The sequence below is a fragment of the Cebidichthys violaceus genome, unplaced genomic scaffold (assembly GCF_023349555.1).
Source record: "Cebidichthys violaceus isolate CVI_PGR_0920_01 unplaced genomic scaffold, fCebVio1.0.p SCAF_4, whole genome shotgun sequence".
NCBI classification, from domain to species: Eukaryota; Metazoa; Chordata; class Actinopteri; order Perciformes; family Stichaeidae; genus Cebidichthys; species Cebidichthys violaceus.
In genome coordinates this window covers 13,476,898-13,497,499 of record NW_027176594.1, presented here as the reverse complement: position 1 = coordinate 13,497,499, position 20,602 = coordinate 13,476,898, and the positions used below count along the sequence as shown (strand labels likewise).

The 20,602-nt window shown below is 42.7% G+C and overlaps 1 protein-coding gene across 2 annotated transcripts in view; it reads left to right on the top strand.

Annotated features, from left to right (window-relative positions):
• The window catches only part of LOC137885482 (ankyrin-2-like), an 87,183-nt gene that overhangs the window by 62,060 nt on the left and 4,521 nt on the right, over positions 1-20,602 (top strand). The window contains exons 7-9 of one of the 2 annotated variants that reach the window (XM_068727781.1): positions 17,500-19,335; positions 19,860-19,949; positions 20,414-20,497. In XM_068727781.1, the coding sequence (XP_068583882.1) occupies positions 17,500-19,335; positions 19,860-19,949; positions 20,414-20,497 (2,010 nt within the window). The remainder of the gene's footprint in view (positions 1-17,499; positions 19,336-19,859; positions 19,950-20,413; positions 20,498-20,602) is intronic. The other variant, XM_068727782.1, reaches the window with a different exon arrangement.

The window sequence follows — 20,602 nt, the reverse complement described above, 5'->3', positions numbered from 1 at the left end:
TTCTAAGCATGACAATTGGCCAGATAAAGAGTCAACATTGTAACTATTACCTACAGTACTCTGAAAGTAGACCGTTATCACCTCTTTCAACACTGTCAGATGTTGAGTATTCCGGATTTTGTCTCGAGGAATTGTTTGCTGACAACAGACCAGATTCCCCAGATTCATTTATTTCCCAAGTTGACGCTAAACACGCAAGTGTACATGTAACTGCATCCCCACCATTGGCCACTGCAAGACCTTTTACATATGCAGATGCTGTGCGGGGCATTACACATGAAAGACAAACAGACGCTTCTTTGGTTTGCAAACCATTTCACATCACACTTATCCACCGTCCATCAGTGTCGTCACACATGGAGTCCACTAACTCCGCCATTGAGGATTGGCTCACCAAAGTAAGACCACTGTCTCCCGAGTCAGTTGCGTCTCAAAGTCAGCATAGGCCCCTCTCTCCTGATTCACCTGTTCCTCAGTTCGGATCTTCTCAAATCGGTTATGAAGTGGAACTGTCTCGGCACCTGTCATTTACACCACAATCAACAATTTCAGACTGGGAAGACACTGATTTGTGTCTGGAAACCCTGTTTTATGCAACCAGACCAGAGTCCCCGCAGTCATTTTCATCAGACTTTAACCTTGATGAATTATTTAGTATGCGGGCATTGTCCCCAGAATCTGTGTCTTCTGATTTTGACTTTTTGTTCTTGCAGGAGTGGCTATCAGACTTCAGAGCATCCTCCTCACAATCTGTGGCTTCTCAAAGTCAACATAGGCCCCACTCTCTTGATTCACCTGTTCCTCAGTTCGGATTTTCTCAAATCGGTTACGAAGTGGAACTGTCTCGGCACCTGTCATTTACACCACAATCAATATTTTCAGACTGGGAAGGCACTGATTTGTGTCTGGAAACCCTGTTTGATGAAACCAGACCCGAGTCCCCACAGTCAGCTTCATCAGACTTTGAACTTGATCAATTATTTAGTAGCAGGGCGTTTTCCCCAGAATCCATGTCTCCCGATTTGGACTTTTTGCTCCTTCAGGACTGGTTGGTAGACTTTAGAGCATCCTCCCCAGAATCTGTGGTTTCAGTTGAGCAGCAGTCTTCTTCTCTAAGCATGATAATTGGGCAGATAAAGAGTCAACATTGTAACTATTATCTACAGTACTGTGAAAGTAGACCGTTATCACCTCTTTCAACACTGTCAGATGTTGAGTATTCCGGATTTTGTCTCGAGGAATTGTTTGCTGACAACAGACCAGATTCCCCAGATTCATTTACTTCCCAAGTTGACGCTAAACACACAAGTGTAAATGTAACTGCATCCCCACCGTTGGCCACTGCAATATCTCTTACATATGCAGATGCTGTGCAGGGAATTACACTTGAAAGACAAGCAGACGCTTCTTTGGTTTGCAAACCATTTGAGTTCTCGATCATCCGCCGCCCATCAGTGTCTTCACACACGGAGTGCATTCACTTCTTTATAGAGGACTGGCTCACCAATGTAAGACCACTGTCTCCCGAGTCAGTGGCGTCTCAAAGTGATGATAGGCCCCTCTCTCCTGATTCACCTGTTCCTCAGTTCCGATCTTCCCAAATCGGTTATGATGTGGAACTGTCTCGGCACCTGTCGTTTACACCACAATCAATATTTTCAGACTGGGAAGACACTGATTTGTGTCTGGAAACCCTGTTTGATGTAAACAGACCCGAGTCCGCACAGTCAACTTCATCAGACTTTGAACTTGATCAATTATTTAGTAGCAGGGCGTTTTCCCCAGAATCCATGTCTCCCGATTTGGACTTTTTGCTCCTTCAGGACTGGTTGGTAGACTTTAGAGCATCCTCCCCAGAATCTGTTGTTTCAGTTGAGCAGCAGTCTTCTTTTCTAAGCATGACAATTGGCCAGATAAAGAGTCAACATTGTAACTATTACCTACAGTACTCTGAAAGTAGACCGTTATCACCTCTTTCAACACTGTCAGATGTTGAGTATTCCGGATTTTGTCTCGAGGAATTGTTTGCTGACAACAGACCAGATTCCCCAGATTCATTTACTTCCCAAGTTGACGCTAAACACGCAAGTGTACATGTAACTGCATCCCCACCATTGGCCACTGCAAGACCTTTTACACATGCAGATGCTGTGCGGGGCATTACACATGAAAGACAAACAGACGCTTCTTTGGTTTGCAAACCATTTGACATCACACTTATCCACCGTCCATCAGTGTCGTCACACATGGAGTCCACTAACTCCGCCATTGAGGATTGGCTCACCAAAGTAAGACCACTGTCTCCCGAGTCAGTGGCGTCTCAAAGTCAGCATAGGCCCCTCTCTCCTGATTCACCTGTTCCTCAGTTCGGATCTTCTCAAATCGGTTATGAAGTGGAACTGTCTCGGCACCTGTCGTTTACACCACAATCAACAATTTCAGACTGGGAAGACACTGATTTGTGTCTGGAAACCCTGTTTTATGCAACCAGACCAGAGTCCCCGCAGTCATTTTCATCAGACTTTAACCTTGATGAATTATTTAGTATGCGGGCATTGTCCCCAGAATCTGTGTCTTCTGATTTTGACTTTTTGTTCTTGCAGGAGTGGCTATCAGACTTCAGAGCATCCTCCTCACAATCTGTGGCTTCTCAAAGTCAACATAGGCCCCACTCTCTTGATTCACCTGTTCCTCAGTTCGGATTTTCTCAAATCGGTTACGAAGTGGAACTGTCTCGGCACCTGTCATTTACACCACAATCAATATTTTCAGACTGGGAAGGCACTGATTTGTATCTGGAAACCCTGTTTGATGAAACCAGACCCGAGTCCCCACAGTCAGCTTCATCAGACTTTGAACTTGATCAATTATTTAGTAGCAGGGCGTTTTCCCCAGAATCCATGTCTCCTGATTTGGACTTTTTGCTCCTTCAGGACTGGTTGGTAGACTTTAGAGCATCCTCCCCAGAATCTGTGGTTTCTGTTGAGCAGCAGTCTTCTTCTCTAAGCATGATAATTGGGCAGATAAAGAGTCAACATTGTAACTATTATCTACAGTACTGTGAAAGTAGACCGTTATCACCTCTTTCAACACTGTCAGATGTTGAGTATTCCGGATTTTGTCTCGCGGAATTGTTTGCCGACAACAGACCAGATTCCCCAGATTCATTTACATCCCAAGTTGACGCTAAACACACAAGTGTAAATGTAACTGCGTCCTCACCGTTGGCCACTGCAATATCTCTTACATATGCAGATGCTGTGCAGGGAATTACACTTGAAAGACAAGCAGACGCTTCTTTGGTTTGCAAACCATTTGAGTTCTCGATCATCCGCCGCCCATCAGTGTCTTCACACACGGAGTGCATTCACTTCTTTATAGAGGACTGGCTCACCAATGTAAGACCACTGTCTCCCGAGTCAGTGGCGTCTCAAAGTGATGATAGGCCCCTCTCTCCTGATTCACCTGTTCCTCAGTTCCGATCTTCCCAAATCGGTTATGATGTGGAACTGTCTCGGCACCTGTCGTTTACACCACAATCAATATTTTCAGACTGGGAAGACACTGATTTGTGTCTGGAAACCCTGTTTGATGTAAACAGACCCGAGTCCCCACAGTCAACTTCATCAGACTTTGAACTTGATCAATTATTTAGTAGCAGGGCGTTTTCCCCAGAATCCATGTCTCCCGATTTGGACTTTTTGCTCCTTCAGGACTGGTTGGTAGACTTTAGAGCATCCTCCCCAGAATCTGTTGTTTCAGTTGAGCAGCAGTCTTCTTTTCTAAGCATGACAATTGGCCAGATAAAGAGTCAACATTGTAACTATTACCTACAGTACTGTGAAAGTAGACCGTTATCACCTCTTTCATCACTGTCAGATGTTGAGTATTCCGGATTTTGTCTCGAGGAATTGTTTGCTGACAACAGACCAGATTCCCCAGATTCATTTACTTCCCAAGTTGACGCTAAACACGCAAGTGTACATGTAACTGCATCCCCACCATTGGCCACTGCAAGACCTTTTACATATGCAGATGCTGTGCGGGGCATTACACATGAAAGACAAACAGACGCTTCTTTGGTTTGCAAACCATTTGACATCACACTTATCCACCGTCCATCAGTGTCGTCACACATGGAGTCCACTAACTCCGCCATTGAGGATTGGCTCACCAAAGTAAGACCACTGTCTCCCGAGTCAGTTGCGTCTCAAAGTCAGCATAGGCCCCTCTCTCCTGATTCACCTGTTCCTCAGTTCGGATCTTCTCAAATCGGTTATGAAGTGGAACTGTCTCGGCACCTGTCGTTTACACCACAATCAACAATTTCAGACTGGGAAGGCACTGATTTGTGTCTGGAAACCTTGTTTTATGAAACCAGACCAGAGTCCCCGCAGTCATTTTCATCAGACTTTAACCTTGATGAATTATTTAGTATGCGGGTATTGTCCCCAGAATCTGTGTCTTCTGATTTTGACTTTTTGTTCCTGCAGGAGTGGCTATCAGACTTCAGAGCATCCTCCTCACAATCTGTGGCTTCTCAAAGTCAACATAGGCCCCTCTCTCCTGATTCACCTGTTCCTCAGTTTGGATCTTCTCAAATCGGTTACAAAGTGGAACTGTCTCGGCACCTGTCATTTACACCACAATCAATATTTTCAGACTGGGAAGACACTGATTTGTGTCTGGAAACCCTGTTTGATGAAACCAGACCCGAGTCCCCACAGTCATTTTCATCAGACTTTGAACTTGATCAATTATTTAGTAGCAGGCCATTTTCCCCAGAATCCATGTCTCCCGATTTGGACTTTTTGCTCCTTCAGGACTGGTTGGTAGACTTTAGAGCATCCTCCCCAGAATCTGTGGTTTCAGTTGAGCAGCAGTCTTCTTTTCTAAGCATGACAATTGGCCAGATAAAGAGTCAACATTGTAACTATTACCTACAGTACTCTGAAAGTAGACCGTTATCACCTCTTTCAACACTGTCAGATGTTGAGTATTCCGGATTTTGTCTCGAGGAATTGTTTGCTGACAACAGACCAGATTCCCCAGATTCATTTATTTCCCAAGTTGACGCTAAACACGCAAGTGTACATGTAACTGCATCCCCACCATTGGCCACTGCAAGACCTTTTACATATGCAGATGCTGTGCGGGGCATTACACATGAAAGACAAACAGACGCTTCTTTGGTTTGCAAACCATTTGACATCACACTTATCCACCGTCCATCAGTGTCGTCACACATGGAGTCCACTAACTCCGCCATTGAGGATTGGCTCACCAAAGTAAGACCACTGTCTCCCGAGTCAGTTGCGTCTCAAAGTCAGCATAGGCCCCTCTCTCCTGATTCACCTGTTCCTCAGTTCGGATCTTCTCAAATCGGTTATGAAGTGGAACTGTCTCGGCACCTGTCGTTTACACCACAATCAACAATTTCAGACTGGGAAGACACTGATTTGTGTCTGGAAACCCTGTTTTATGCAACCAGACCAGAGTCCCCGCAGTCATTTTCATCAGACTTTAACCTTGATGAATTATTTAGTATGCAGGTATTGTCCCCAGAATCTGTGTCTTCTGATTTTGACTTTTTGTTCCTGCAGGAGTGGCTATCAGACTTCAGAGCATCCTCCTCACAATCTGTGGCTTCTCAAAGTCAACATAGGCCCCTCTCTCCTGATTCACCTGTTCCTCAGTTTGGATCTTCTCAAATCGGTTACAAAGTGGAACTGTCTCGGCACCTGTCATTTACACCACAATCAATATTTTCAGACTGGGAAGACACTGATTTGTGTCTGGAAACCCTGTTTGATGAAACCAGACCCGAGTCCCCACAGTCATTTTCATCAGACTTTGAACTTGATCAATTATTTAGTAGCAGGCCGTTTTCCCCAGAATCCATGTCTCCCGATTTGGACTTTTTGCTCCTTCAGGACTGGTTGGTAGACTTTAGAGCATCCTCCCCAGAATCTGTGGTTTCAGTTGAGCAGCAGTCTTCTTTTCTAAGCATGACAATTGGCCAGATAAAGAGTCAACATTGTAACTATTACCTACAGTACTCTGAAAGTAGACCGTTATCACCTCTTTCAACACTGTCAGATGTTGAGTATTCCGGATTTTGTCTCGAGGAATTGTTTGCTGACAACAGACCAGATTCCCCAGATTCATTTATTTCCCAAGTTGACGCTAAACACGCAACTGTACATGTAACTGCATCCCCACCATTGGCCACTGCAAGACCTTTTACATATGCAGATGCTGTGCGGGGCATTACACATGAAAGACAAACAGACGCTTCTTTGGTTTGCAAACCATTTGACATCACACTTATCCACCGTCCATCAGTGTCGTCACACATGGAGTCCACTAACTCCGCCATTGAGGATTGGCTCACCAAAGTAAGACCACTGTCTCCCGAGTCAGTTGCGTCTCAAAGTCAGCATAGGCCCCTCTCTCCTGATTCACCTGTTCCTCAGTTCGGATCTTCTCAAATCGGTTATGAAGTGGAACTGTCTCGGCACCTGTCATTTACACCACAATCAACAATTTCAGACTGGGAAGGCACTGATTTGTGTCTGGAAACCCTGTTTGATGAAACCAGACCCGAGTCCCCACAGTCAGCTTCATCAGACTTTGAACTTGATCAATTATTTAGTAGCAGGGCGTTTTCCCCAGAATCCATGTCTCCCGATTTGGACTTTTTGCTCCTTCAGGACTGGTTGGTAGACTTTAGAGCATCCTCCCCAGAATCTGTGGTTTCTGTTGAGCAGCAGTCTTCTTCTCTAAGCATGATAATTGGGCAGATAAAGAGTCAACATTGTAACTATTATCTACAGTACTGTGAAAGTAGACCGTTATCACCTCTTTCAACACTGTCAGATGTTGAGTATTCCGGATTTTGTCTCGAGGAATTGTTTGCTGACAACAGACCAGATTCCCCAGATTCATTTACTTCCCAAGTTGACGCTAAACACACAAGTGTAAATGTAACTGCATCCCCACCGTTGGCCACTGCAATATCTCTTACATATGCAGATGCTGTGCAGGGAATTACACTTGAAAGACAAGCAGACGCTTCTTTGGTTTGCAAACCATTTGAGTTCTCGATCATCCGCCGCCCATCAGTGTCTTCACACACGGAGTGCATTCACTTCTTTATAGAGGACTGGCTCACCAATGTAAGACCACTGTCTCCCGAGTCAGTGGCGTCTCAAAGTGATGATAGGCCCCTCTCTCCTGATTCACCTGTTCCTCAGTTCCGATCTTCCCAAATCGGTTATGATGTGGAACTGTCTCGGCACCTGTCGTTTACACCACAATCAATATTTTCAGACTGGGAAGACACTGATTTGTGTCTGGAAACCCTGTTTGATGTAAACAGACCCGAGTCCCCACAGTCAACTTCATCAGACTTTGAACTTGATCAATTATTTAGTAGCAGGGCGTTTTCCCCAGAATCCATGTCTCCCGATTTGGACTTTTTGCTCCTTCAGGACTGGTTGGTAGACTTTAGAGCATCCTCCCCAGAATCTGTTGTTTCAGTTGAGCAGCAGTCTTCTTTTCTAAGCATGACAATTGGCCAGATAAAGAGTCAACATTGTAACTATTACCTACAGTACTCTGAAAGTAGACCGTTATCACCTCTTTCAACACTGTCAGATGTTGAGTATTCCGGATTTTGTCTCGAGGAATTGTTTGCTGACAACAGACCAGATTCCCCAGATTCATTTACTTCCCAAGTTGACGCTAAACACACAAGTGTACATGTAACTGCATCCCCACCATTGGCCACTGCAAGACCTTTTACACATGCAGATGCTGTGCGGGGCATTACACATGAAAGACAAACAGACGCTTCTTTGGTTTGCAAACCATTTGACATCACACTTATCCACCGTCCATCAGTGTCGTCACACATGGAGTCCACTAACTCCGCCATTGAGGATTGGCTCACCAAAGTAAGACCACTGTCTCCCGAGTCAGTGGCGTCTCAAAGTCAACATAGGCCCCTCTCTCCTGATTCACCTGTTCCTCAGTTCGGATCTTCTCAAATCGGTTATGAAGTGGAACTGTCTCGGCACCTGTCGTTTACACCACAATCAACAATTTCAGACTGGGAAGACACTGATTTGTGTCTGGAAACCCTGTTTTATGCAACCAGACCAGAGTCCCCGCAGTCATTTTCATCAGACTTTAACCTTGATGAATTATTTAGTATGCAGGCATTGTCCCCAGAATCTGTGTCTTCTGATTTTGACTTTTTGTTCTTGCAGGAGTGGCTATCAGACTTCAGAGCATCCTCCTCACAATCTGTGGCTTCTCAAAGTCAACATAGGCCCCTCTCTCCTGATTCACCTGTTCCTCAGTTTGGATCTTCTCAAATCGGTTACAAAGTGGAACTGTCTCGGCACCTGTCATTTACACCACAATCAATATTTTCAGACTGGGAAGACACTGATTTGTGTCTGGAAACCCTGTTTGATGAAACCAGACCAGAGTCCCCACAGTCATTTTCATCAGACTTTGAACTTGATCAATTATTTAGTAGCAGGGCGTTTTCCCCAGAATCCATGTCTCCCGATTTGGACTTTTTGCTCCTTCAGGACTGGTTGGTAGACTTTAGAGCATCCTCCCCAGAATCTGTGGTTTCAGTTGAGCAGCAGTCTTCTTTTCTAAGCATGACAATTGGCCAGATAAAGAGTAAACATTGTAACTATTACCTACAGTACTCTGAAAGTAGACCGTTATCACCTCGTTCAACACTGTCAGATGTTGAGTATTCCGGATTTTGTCTCGAGGAATTGTTTGCTGACAACAGACCAGATTCCCCAGATTCATTTACTTCCCAAGTTGACGCTAAACACACAAGTGTAAATGTAACTGCGTCCCCACCGTTGGCCACTGCAATATCTCTTACATATGCAGATGCTGTGCAGGGAATTACACTTGAAAGACAAGCAGACGCTTCTTTGGTTTGCAAACCATTTGAGTTCTCGATCATCCGCCGCCCATCAGTGTCTTCACACAAGGAGTGCATTCACTTCTTTATAGAGGACTGGCTCACCAATGTAAGACCACTGTCTCCCGAGTCAGTGGCGTCTCAAAGTGATGATAGGCCCCTCTCTCCTGATTCACCTGTTCCTCAGTTCCGATCTTCCCAAATCGGTTACGATGTGGAACTGTCTCGGCACCTGTCGTTTACACCACAATCAATATTTTCAGACTGGGAAGACACTGATTTGTGTCTGGAAACCCTGTTTGATGAAAACAGACCCGAGTCCCCACAGTCAACTTCATCAGACTTTGAACTTGATCAATTATTTAGTAGCAGGCCGTTTTCCCCAGAATCCATGTCTCCCGATTTGGACTTTTTGCTCCTTCAGGACTGGTTGGTAGACTTTAGAGCATCCTCCCCAGAATCTGTTGTTTCAGTTGAGCAGCAGTTTTCTTCTCTAAGCATGACAATTGGCCAGATAAAGAGTCAACATTGTAACTATTACCTACAGTACTCTGAAAGTAGACCATTATCACCTCTTTCAACACTGTCAGATGTTGAGTATTCCGGATTTTGTCTCGAGGAATTGTTTGCTGACAACAGACCAGATTCCCCAGATTCATTTACTTCCCAAGTTGACGCTAAACACACAAGTGTACATGTAACTGCATCCCCACCATTGGCCACTGCAAGACCTTTTACATATGCAGATGCTGTGCGGGGCATTACACATGAAAGACAAACAGACGCTTCTTTGGTTTGCAAACCATTTGACATCACACTTATCCACCGTCCATCAGTGTCGTCACACATGGAGTCCACTCACTCCGCCATTGAGGATTGGCTCACCAAAGTAAGACCACTGTCTCCCGAGTCAGTGGCGTCTCAAAGTCAACATAGGCCCCTCTCTCCTGATTCACCTGTTCCTCAGTTCGGATCTTCTCAAATCGGTTATGAAGTGGAACTGTCTCGGCACCTGTCGTTTACATCACAATCAACAATTTCAGACTGGGAAGGCACTGATTTGTGTCTGGAAACCTTGTTTTATGAAACCAGACCAGAGTCCCCGCAGTCATTTTCATCAGACTTTAACCTTGATGAATTATTTAGTATGCGGGTATTGTCCCCAGAATCTGTGTCTTCTGATTTTGACTTTTTGTTCCTGCAGGAGTGGCTATCAGACTTCAGAGCATCCTCCTCACAATCTGTGGCTTCTCAAAGTCAACATAGGCCCCTCTCTCCTGATTCACCTGTTCCTCAGTTTGGATCTTCTCAAATCGGTTACAAAGTGGAACTGTCTCGGCACCTGTCATTTACACCACAATCAATATTTTCAGACTGGGAAGACACTGATTTGTGTCTGGAAACCCTGTTTGATGAAACCAGACCCGAGTCCCCACAGTCATTTTCATCAGACTTTGAACTTGATCAATTATTTAGTAGCAGGCCGTTTTCCCCAGAATCCATGTCTCCCGATTTGGACTTTTTGCTCCTTCAGGACTGGTTGGTAGACTTTAGAGCATCCTCCCCAGAATCTGTGGTTTCAGTTGGGCAGCAGTCTTCTTTTCTAAGCATGACAATTGGCCAGATAAAGAGTCAACATTGTAACTATTACCTACAGTACTCTGAAAGTAGACCGTTATCACCTCTTTCAACACTGTCAGATGTTGAGTATTCCGGATTTTGTCTCGAGGAATTGTTTGCTGACAACAGACCAGATTCCCCAGATTCATTTACTTCCCAAGTTGACGCTAAACACGCAAGTGTACATGTAACTGCATCCCCACCATTGGCCACTGCAAGACCTTTTACATATGCAGATGCTGTGCGGGGCATTACACATGAAAGACAAACAGACGCTTCTTTGGTTTGCAAACCATTTGACATCACACTTATCCACCGTCCATCAGTGTCGTCACACATGGAGTCCACTAACTCCGCCATTGAGGATTGGCTCACCAAAGTAAGACCACTGTCTCCCGAGTCAGTTGCGTCTCAAAGTCAGCATAGGCCCCTCTCTCCTGATTCACCTGTTCCTCAGTTCGGATCTTCTCAAATCGGTTATGAAGTGGAACTGTCTCGGCACCTGTCGTTTACACCACAATCAACAATTTCAGACTGGGAAGACACTGATTTGTGTCTGGAAACCCTGTTTTATGCAACCAGACCCGAGTCCCCGCAGTCATTTTCATCAGACTTTAACCTTGATGAATTATTTAGTATGCGGGCATTGTCCCCAGAATCTGTGTCTTCTGATTTTGACTTTTTGTTCTTGCAGGAGTGGCTATCAGACTTCAGAGCATCCTCCTCACAATCTGTGGCTTCTCAAAGTCAACATAGGCCCCTCTCTCCTGATTCACCTGTTCCTCAGTTTGGATCTTCTCAAATCGGTTACAAAGTGGAACTGTCTCGGCACCTGTCGTTTACACCACAATCAACAATTTCAGACTGGGAAGGCACTGATTTGTGTCTGGAAACCCTGTTTGATGAAACCAGACCCGAGTCCCCACAGTCAGCTTCATCAGACTTTGAACTTGATCAATTATTTAGTAGCAGGGCGTTTTCCCCAGAATCCATGTCTCCCGATTTGGACTTTTTGCTCCTTCAGGACTGGTTGGTAGACTTTAGAGCATCCTCCCCAGAATCTGTTGTTTCAGTTGAGCAGCAGTCTTCTTCTCTAAGCATGATAATTGGGCAGATAAAGAGTCAACATTGTAACTATTACCTACAGTACTGTGAAAGTAGACCGGTATCACCTCTTTCAACACTGTCAGATGTTGACTATTCCGGATTTTGTCTCGCGGAATTGTTTGCCGACAACAGACCAGATTCCCCAGATTCATTTATATCCCAAGTTGACGCTAAACACACAAGTGTAAATGTAACTGCGTCCCCACCGTTGGCCACTGCAATATCTCTTACATATGCAGATGCTGTGCAGGGAATTACACTTGAAAGACAAGCAGACGCTTCTTTGGTTTGCAAACCATTTGAGTTCTCGATCATCCGCCGCCCATCAGTGTCTTCACACAAGGAGTGCATTCACTTCTTTATAGAGGACTGGCTCACCAATGTAAGACCACTGTCTCCCGAGTCAGTGGCGTCTCAAAGTGATGATAGGCCCCTCTCTCCTGATTCACCTGTTCCTCAGTTCCGATCTTCCCAAATCGGTTATGATGTGGAACTGTCTCGGCACCTGTCATTTACACCACAATCAATATTTTCAGACTGGGAAGACACTGATTTGTGTCTGGAAACCCTGTTTGATGAAACCAGACCAGAGTCCCCACAGTCAACTTCATCAGACTTTGAACTTGATCAATTATTTAGTAGCAGGGCGTTTTCCCCAGAATCCATGTCTCCCGATTTGGACTTTTTGCTCCTTCAGGACTGGTTGGTAGACTTTAGAGCATCCTCCCCAGAATCTGTGGTTTCAGTTGAGCAGCAGTCTTCTTCTCTAAGCATGACAATTGGCCAGATAAAGAGTCAACATTGTAACTATTACCTACAGTACTCTGAAAGTAGACCATTATCACCTCTTTCAACACTGTCAGATGTTGAGTATTCCGGATTTTGTCTCGAGGAATTGTTTTCTGACAACAGACCAGATTCCCCAGATTCATTTACTTCCCAAGTTGACGCTAAACACACAAGTGTACATGTAACTGCATCCCCACCATTGGCCACTGCAAGACCTTTTACATATGCAGATGCTGTGCGGGGCATTACATATGAAAGACAAACAGACGCTTCTTTGGTTTGCAAACCATTTGACATCACACTTATCCACCGTCCATCAGTGTCGTCACACATGGAGTCCACTCACTCCGCCATTGAGGATTGGCTCACCAATGTAAGACCACTGTCTCCCGAGTCAGTGGCGTCTCAAAGTCAACATAGGCCCCTCTCTCCTGATTCACCTGTTCCTCATTTCAGATCTTCCCAGAAAAATTACATTTTGGAACCTTCTAGGCACCTGTCGTTTACACCACAATCAATGTTTTCAGACTGGGAAGGCACCGATTTGTGTCTGGAAACCCTGTTTGACGAAACCAGACCAGAGTCCTCACAGTCAGCTTCATCAGACTTTCAACTTGATAAATTATTTAGCTGCAGGGTGTCTCCCGATTTTGACTTTTTACTCCTCCAGGACTTGTTGGTAGACTTTGGAGCATCCTCCCCAGAATCTGTGGTTTCAGTTGAGCGCCAGTCTTCTTCTCCTCACATGACAATTGACCAGATGAAGAGTCAACATTGTAACTATTATTTACAGTACTCTGACAGTAGACCCGTGTCACCTCTTTCAACACTGTCATATGTTGAGTATTCCGGACTTTGTCTCCAGAAATTGTTTGCCGACAACAGACCAGATTCCCCACAGTCAGTTTCATCAGACTTTGACCTAGATCAAATATTTAGTAGCAGGGCATTTTCTCCAGAATCCTTGTTTTCCGATTTTGACTCTTTGCGCCGTCCGGACTGGTTAGTAGACTTTAGAGCATCTTCCCCACAATCTGTGGTGTCAGTTAAACATCGTCCTTTATCTTATGGACTTTCTTTTGAGGAATTGTTTGATGACCACAGACCAGATTCACCAGATTCACTTTCTTCACCTATTGAAGCTAACCAAACTAGATTAAATGCACCTGAATGTCACCTGCTTTCTGTTGCAAGACCCCTTACATATCCAGATGCTGTGCGATGCATTAGTGTTGAAAAACAAGCACATTTTTTGTTTGAACAAAAAACATCCGCCCACGACTTTTTCTCTGAAGTCAAACAATTATCTGCTGAAAACTCTGCCTCAGTACATGAGTCACAGAAAAAACTGACCCAGCTCAAACTTATCCCTACTGAATTTCAATCATCAGATTCCACAAAACATACTAAGGAATACAGGATAACACACAAGCCTTTTGTTAAGAACTTAATGTCACATTTGTACGATCCACTCTATAAGGGAAAATGTTCTTGTTTCGTAATAAAAAAAACGTCTTGCGTGGTCAGTGGTACACCACAAAAATATGACACATCAACCGCCTGGTGTGCACAACAACATTTTTCAAATGATTCTTTAACTTTTCATAGCTCATCAGATGACAAAAAAGCTGATGAGTTTCGGTCTTCAAGTGCTGTGTTCACTGGTTCTGTTTCTCCGGCTTGTCAAAGCAATTCTGGCATATCACATTCTGAAACAGGAGAAACAGGATCCACAGGTCCTCACCAGCATGCAGCTGCAAGTGAATTTAATTACAGTCCCACACTTTCAGCATTCAGGCTACCATCACCTGAAATGTTATTCAATCACCAGAGGCCGCCTTCTCCAGAATCATTTTCCTCATTTGATGAGTTCACCGCCCTATCTCCTGACTCACAAATTCCTCATTTCGACTGTCAACCTTATTATTACTTACATTTGTCAGAAAATGGATCTGTTTCACCAGACTCCTTAATGCTGGAGAGAGATAGTACTAATTCATGTCTTGATACTTTATTTGACGAGATCCGACCAGATTCTCCTGAGTCCATTGTGTTTGACAGTGAATTTCAGGAGTCCTTCAGTGATATGCCATCGGACAGTGAGTACACACAGTCATTTCTTCACTACTGGCTATCTGAGTTAAGACCATCTTCTCCTCAAATTCTTGAATCAATAAAAGATTTAGATGATGTTTCAAACTAGCTGCCATGTGGGCAAAGTCTGCCAGAAGAGAGTTCTACTGCAGACAAATTCTAAGATTTATAAGTCAGAAGGGGAGACCCACATAGCTCAGTCAAATCTTGTCATTATTAAAGCATCATACCAGACTCCAAACCTTTACAGGAATCATCAGTATCCCACTGAAAAGTATTTGATCTTTAGTTTATTAGTTTATTTATTTTGCACAATTTAAAAAATAAACAAACGTAACAGAGATAAATGAATATCACAGTGCAGGAAGAGACAAAAAGCCAATATTATCATATTCAAATTTTAATAAATTACAAACAACATAAAATTAAATATGCATAAGATATTACATTACAAACAACAAAAGAAAAAGAAAGAAAAGAAAAATAATGTAATTGTGTCGAGTGTGTGCGAGCATGTGTGTGCGTGTGAGAGTAAGCGTGGGCTTGTGTTTGTTCAGGGGATGTTGGTTTATACATCTGCAGTAACTCCTAAGCAATAGTAATGCTACAAGTCCCTATGAGTGAAACAACTATAAATGTAATATAACAGCTAAAACAAGAAAGACATCAGCAATAATACATAAAAAAGCTATTACAAAACAGTAATTAGATTTTCTTTTAGGCACCTTTCAAAACGTTTTTTTGTTAGGTGGGAAAAGTAATTCCATAATTTGGTTCCCCTAAATATTATTGAAAATGTACCTCTGCTACTAAGTAATTTAGGAGGATAAAGATGTGAAGATTGACGAGTTGAGTGAAGGAATATTCCCTTCACCTGAAAGTAAAGTAACGCAAGTTTGAGAAATATTGATGTCATAAATAGTAAGAATCTGCAGTTTCTGAAATAGAGGAGCAGATGAGATGTGTGACTCTGATCGGGTTGCAATCCTAACAAAATGTTTCTGGAGGACCAACATTTTTTGCAGAGTAGGAGGAAAAGTACTTGCCTAAACTATATTACAATAACAATTTCACATCCTGAAATGCTAATGCTACTAACTTCAGCAGTCGAGACAGGACCCATAGCGTCCTCCTCAAACACAACTAACCAGTCTTATTTGTCAATCCTCTTGCCTGGACAGAAAATAACCTAGACTAGATCATAACAGATCATACAGGATTAGCCTATTTTGCAATGAGTTGAGTCACATGCCATTTGTAGAACTCAATTTTGAATGTCATGATGTTGTCTGGCTGGTGGAAGCTTCCCATGAGCAAACTCAAGCAAAAAGAGAATCAGTGAAATGAAGATCCCATGTGCACAAACTTAAACGGACAGACCCTGAATCACAATTAAAGATGACACAAGCCCAAGATTTGTTTCCCATGAACATGAAAAGAAAATCCATGAGCGAGGATGAGAGCAAGGCTCCTTGGTGTCGGTAAGACAGCACAAGCTCTTGCTCAGCAGTGAATGCAGTGTTGCTTTCAAAAGTAATACATTTTTGCAATACATTAAGTGTGAATGTAGAACTGATGCCTCAACCTTTTACTAATAATGCCCAGAGGCTTCACTGTCTTGCTGTGGCATGTTTGCATTAGAACAAAAGAACATATCTTTTGGTGAAGCACAACTATAGGAAATTAGTGCCCCTTTCTTAGTGACATGAGCTTTTTGTCCAGCTGGTAAGGAATGTTCTCATAAGCTACATAGATTAATAGCTAACCAATGGACTTTATGATTCCCTTAAACTGCCTGACCTGAACAATTCAAGCCTAAGGACATTCAATGGGCTTTATTATACTGTATCTTAAGGTGCCAGACATTTTCTTTGTATAAGATTACAATCTACTGTAGTTGCAATAAGTTCAACAGAGCCATTTAGATCTTTGCCTAACAGACATACAACTCTAAACCAACTTATGTACTTTGCCACAGCTCGAATCCCGTGCTGTCTGTTATGCACAGTCTTCCAAACAAAAAACAGCTTACAGAGACATACAGTACATCCAATGGTGCCCATCATTTTCCCGAACATGACTATGCCCCAATGACACCCATTTCCCAAAAGAATTTAGAATTCAGTTTAACTGCGAAATTAAATGTGACGACATAATTGCATGTCTGTAGCTAGACATCTTCTCCCGCTACTGCCCTTCTCCCACATTATGTCGTCTGAAATGTCTTGGTAGAGGACCCAACATCACTTTTTTACAGTAGTGCATTGTGCTTTTTCATAAATGTTTGATTATGTTAATGAAGTATTCTGTTGGCTGTTGTCATTACTGTAATAACAAGTTATTTACCTTTTGGAAGATGGGGCAGACCTGCAATAGAACAGACAGTAGTAGTTTTTGACTGTGACAAATAAAAGAGTGGGTTTAGCATTGTCATTCAAAGTGCAGTGCTTCCTGCCCTTATATTTTGACAAGGCAGCAAACACTAACTTGAATGGGTATAGAATGACGCATGTCCACCTTCATCTTACACCAAATCCTGGTTTTGTCTGAAGTTCACTTGTACCCTGCTTTTGTTATTGTAAAATGTCAGTGCTTTTCAGTGATGTTGTCAATGTAATATTTCTAAATATGCTACAATTTAAGACTATTTTTTAAAGTTTCTCAATTTTAGCAGCATCTTAAGCATTACATTATTATAATATGTTTGAATTGTAATCTGTAAGACAAATGTTATTACCATATATTAGATACTACTGCAGTGACCTAAACGCAAGTGGGCTACAAGTGAATTTCCTCATTTGAGACACTACTCTACGTAAAAAACAGACCATTGACAAACGCATGCTTCATTTGACTATTCTTTTCATCACCAAAAGAAATCATCAATCATATTTATTTTTTTTTCCACTCCATTGTATCATTTCTTGCAGGTATCAACAGCATCTTCCAGGACAAGTCTTTCAGAATCGTCACGACAAACAAATGCTAATTTAGGACAGAGACAGGTCTTTCCAATCGAGACACCCTCCATAGCACATGTTTCAAACACACTTTCCACTGAAAAACTAGAATTACCATTTCCAGGTGCCTTTGACCTAAGTAAAACACTATCTGAAATCACATTGACCACTCATAGTAACGCACCACAGCAAAAAGATAAAAGGATGTCGTTCGCCAAACAAAGTGAAAATTCTGGCTTAGCTGAAACAATCTCAGCGACTCCAAACCCACTCTGTCAAACAGCTCAAGAAATTCCCGATGACCAAATCATCACATCCTCAGAGTCCACACCAACACCACCCAAGTCTGGGTCCCCTCAGCTTGACCAGCTGTTGTCAGATCTGGAGGAGATGAACCTTAAATTTAGAACAGAGACATCTGACCCACTTCTGTTAGACTGCAGTGATGGAAGCTCTGAAGGTGATCAAATGTGTGAGTTTAATGACCTTGCACCTGAAGATCAATGCCATACAGAAGAAAGTGATAACGTAAGAGTCAGCGTGTCATCTGCTATGCAGCTTGCTGAAGATACTAACCTCACAGATGTAGCAGTCATAGAACCTGCACATTTCCAGACATCCATTCAAGATGAACCTGAAGTTGTCACAGTCACTCCTGATCTAACAAAAACCTCTGAGACAAGTGTACCCTCAAACATTGATAGTCGTAAGGATAGCCCTTTATCTCCTGCTGAGTTCCTTTCAACTCCAGAATGTCCCCAAAGATTTTGTGAAGTGATGGTATCACTGAACTCAAGTTTTCCTGTGGACATGATCCAGTCCAGCACATGTGATGAAAATGCTACTGAGACACCTTCTTCAGTGTCAGTAGCAGCCAAGAGTCTGTCTGACATACCTGAGGAACATCTGGCAAATCTTTGTGAGGAAGATTCTACAACTGGCATTCTTCAAAGTCCAGAAAAACTTGAATCAGCTACATCATCTAAAGACTCAATGGGTGTGACAGGAGAAATATCAACACAGAGTATCCAAGATAAACGTACACATTTATGGGAGGTAACTTTTGTTGAAGCCATTCAGACTGAAGATGTCTCTTCCCAGTCTCTCTCTGATTTGACTCCGGAGACAGTTACATCTGCAAGACATTTTAGCTTTGAGGAAGTGATGTCATACCCCTCCCCAGGGAACTTTGAGGCATCCTCAGATGAGGATAGGCCAAGGACTAGTGGACAGCATTCAGAAGAATCTCTGACTCCAGTGGAGTCTGAGTGTTTTGCCTCTCAGCCTACTCCAGTTAAACCCAAAGCAGAGAGGACTTCCTCAACCTCCGATGAGGGGTATAGCATCCCATCTGGGTATACAGAGATCTCTTCTACCACAGCCATTTATACCCACATGCCTCCAGAATATGCAGAAGTTGTGCATAGTGGTGCAGACAGCCCAACCTTAGAATACTCTGACCCAGAGCCTTTCTTTGACTGCATACAGGCTGCATCAGATTTCTCAGAGACTGAACCTGATGAACCTGAGGCCAGAACTAGGTCAATTGGAGATCAGCCCCATGGTCATCTCTGTGATCTTCGAGTGCTGGAAAAAGTGAATCGAAAAATTCTGTTGTCCTCTGGAAGTGAAGATTATGAGGATGCTCCTTTTGTCCAGGAGCCTCCTTATAATGTACATAAAGAGAAAGAAGAATTATTACACTATTCAGAAACATCGGATGAAGAATTCACCTTGTGTGAGGCTTCACAACCGCCCCCTGTCTGTGTTGGGGCATATGATGATACTGTTAAGTCTCTGACAAGGGTAAGATGAGATTTGGTAAACCACCCCAACTTGCAAGCTTTTTTTCCTGGAGCTGAGCTTAACCAAATATTATATTTGCTTCAGAGAGGAATGACTGCTAACCCTCTGGCCACATGGATGGGATCTAAAACTCCTCATAACCCTTATTTTATTTTGATTTTAGATTTTAACCAGTCCTAACTCAGCATGTCACTGGCCTGTAACCGGCTGTATCACTCACAGTAATAAGCTACATGTTTGTTTGTTTTTAAATCAGCAATAAGCACATTTATTCTTTAATTGAAATAAAGCATGGAATGTTTTGCAAACATTTTTCCAAGTTAGACTGCCATGTTGTACTTTCCTATGTAATATATGAAAATTAATTTAATGTTTTAATTGTAATACTCAAAGTCAATGGAAAGTTCATCATATCACTCTGCCTATTGCTTGCTTTGCTGCAAACAGTATTTATATATTATCTATCTATCTATATATATATATATCCTCTATTAAATCTTAATGGACTTGTGTTGCTTGGTCAGGATATCGTTGCAGAGCTCGGATCAATGTCAGAAAGTTCTGATGATGAATTTTTGACCACCAGAATAGTTCGAAGAAGAGTTGTCATTCAGGTATCTTATTTAGCATGATTTATGGCATTTTAAATAAGCATGGAGGGTGTGACTTCCAGGGTGCAATTTTAACCAAGTTAGGTCCTCACTGTTGAGTTCAAACATTAACTGTCTAACGGCCTTTTATTAAAATGGGTGAAAAATTTGCGTTTGAAGATTAAAATAAATAAGGATTGATAATAAAAACCTGCTACATGATTTGCATAGATGGCTGAACATCATGGATATGTTTTATGTTGCTGTGAGCACTTCTTTGTTGTTGTTTTTTTGACAAACGCTAGTTTGTGTTCTGTATCCCAAAGTCCCTGTTCTCTCACCAAAATAATGCCTAAAATGTATGTTTTGTGTCCAAATTATCTCTAACGTGTTTTTGAAGTGGTTTTTGAAGTGGAATTAAACTCCTAAACTTTACACTGACCCAACTTAGCACTCCTGATTATTGTTTGTCTTGTTTCCCCTCATAGGCTGATGAAATGCCAGACCTCCCCACTCAGTCAGTGACGGAAGAAAAGTACAAAGATGAAAATGGACACATTGTTGTCAAAAAGGTAAAGCAAGGTTCTATATATATTGTCATGCACATATCACATGGCAGTATTTAAACTGGAAGTGTCAACAGGCTGTATAGCGAAACAAAACACATTTGTGATATG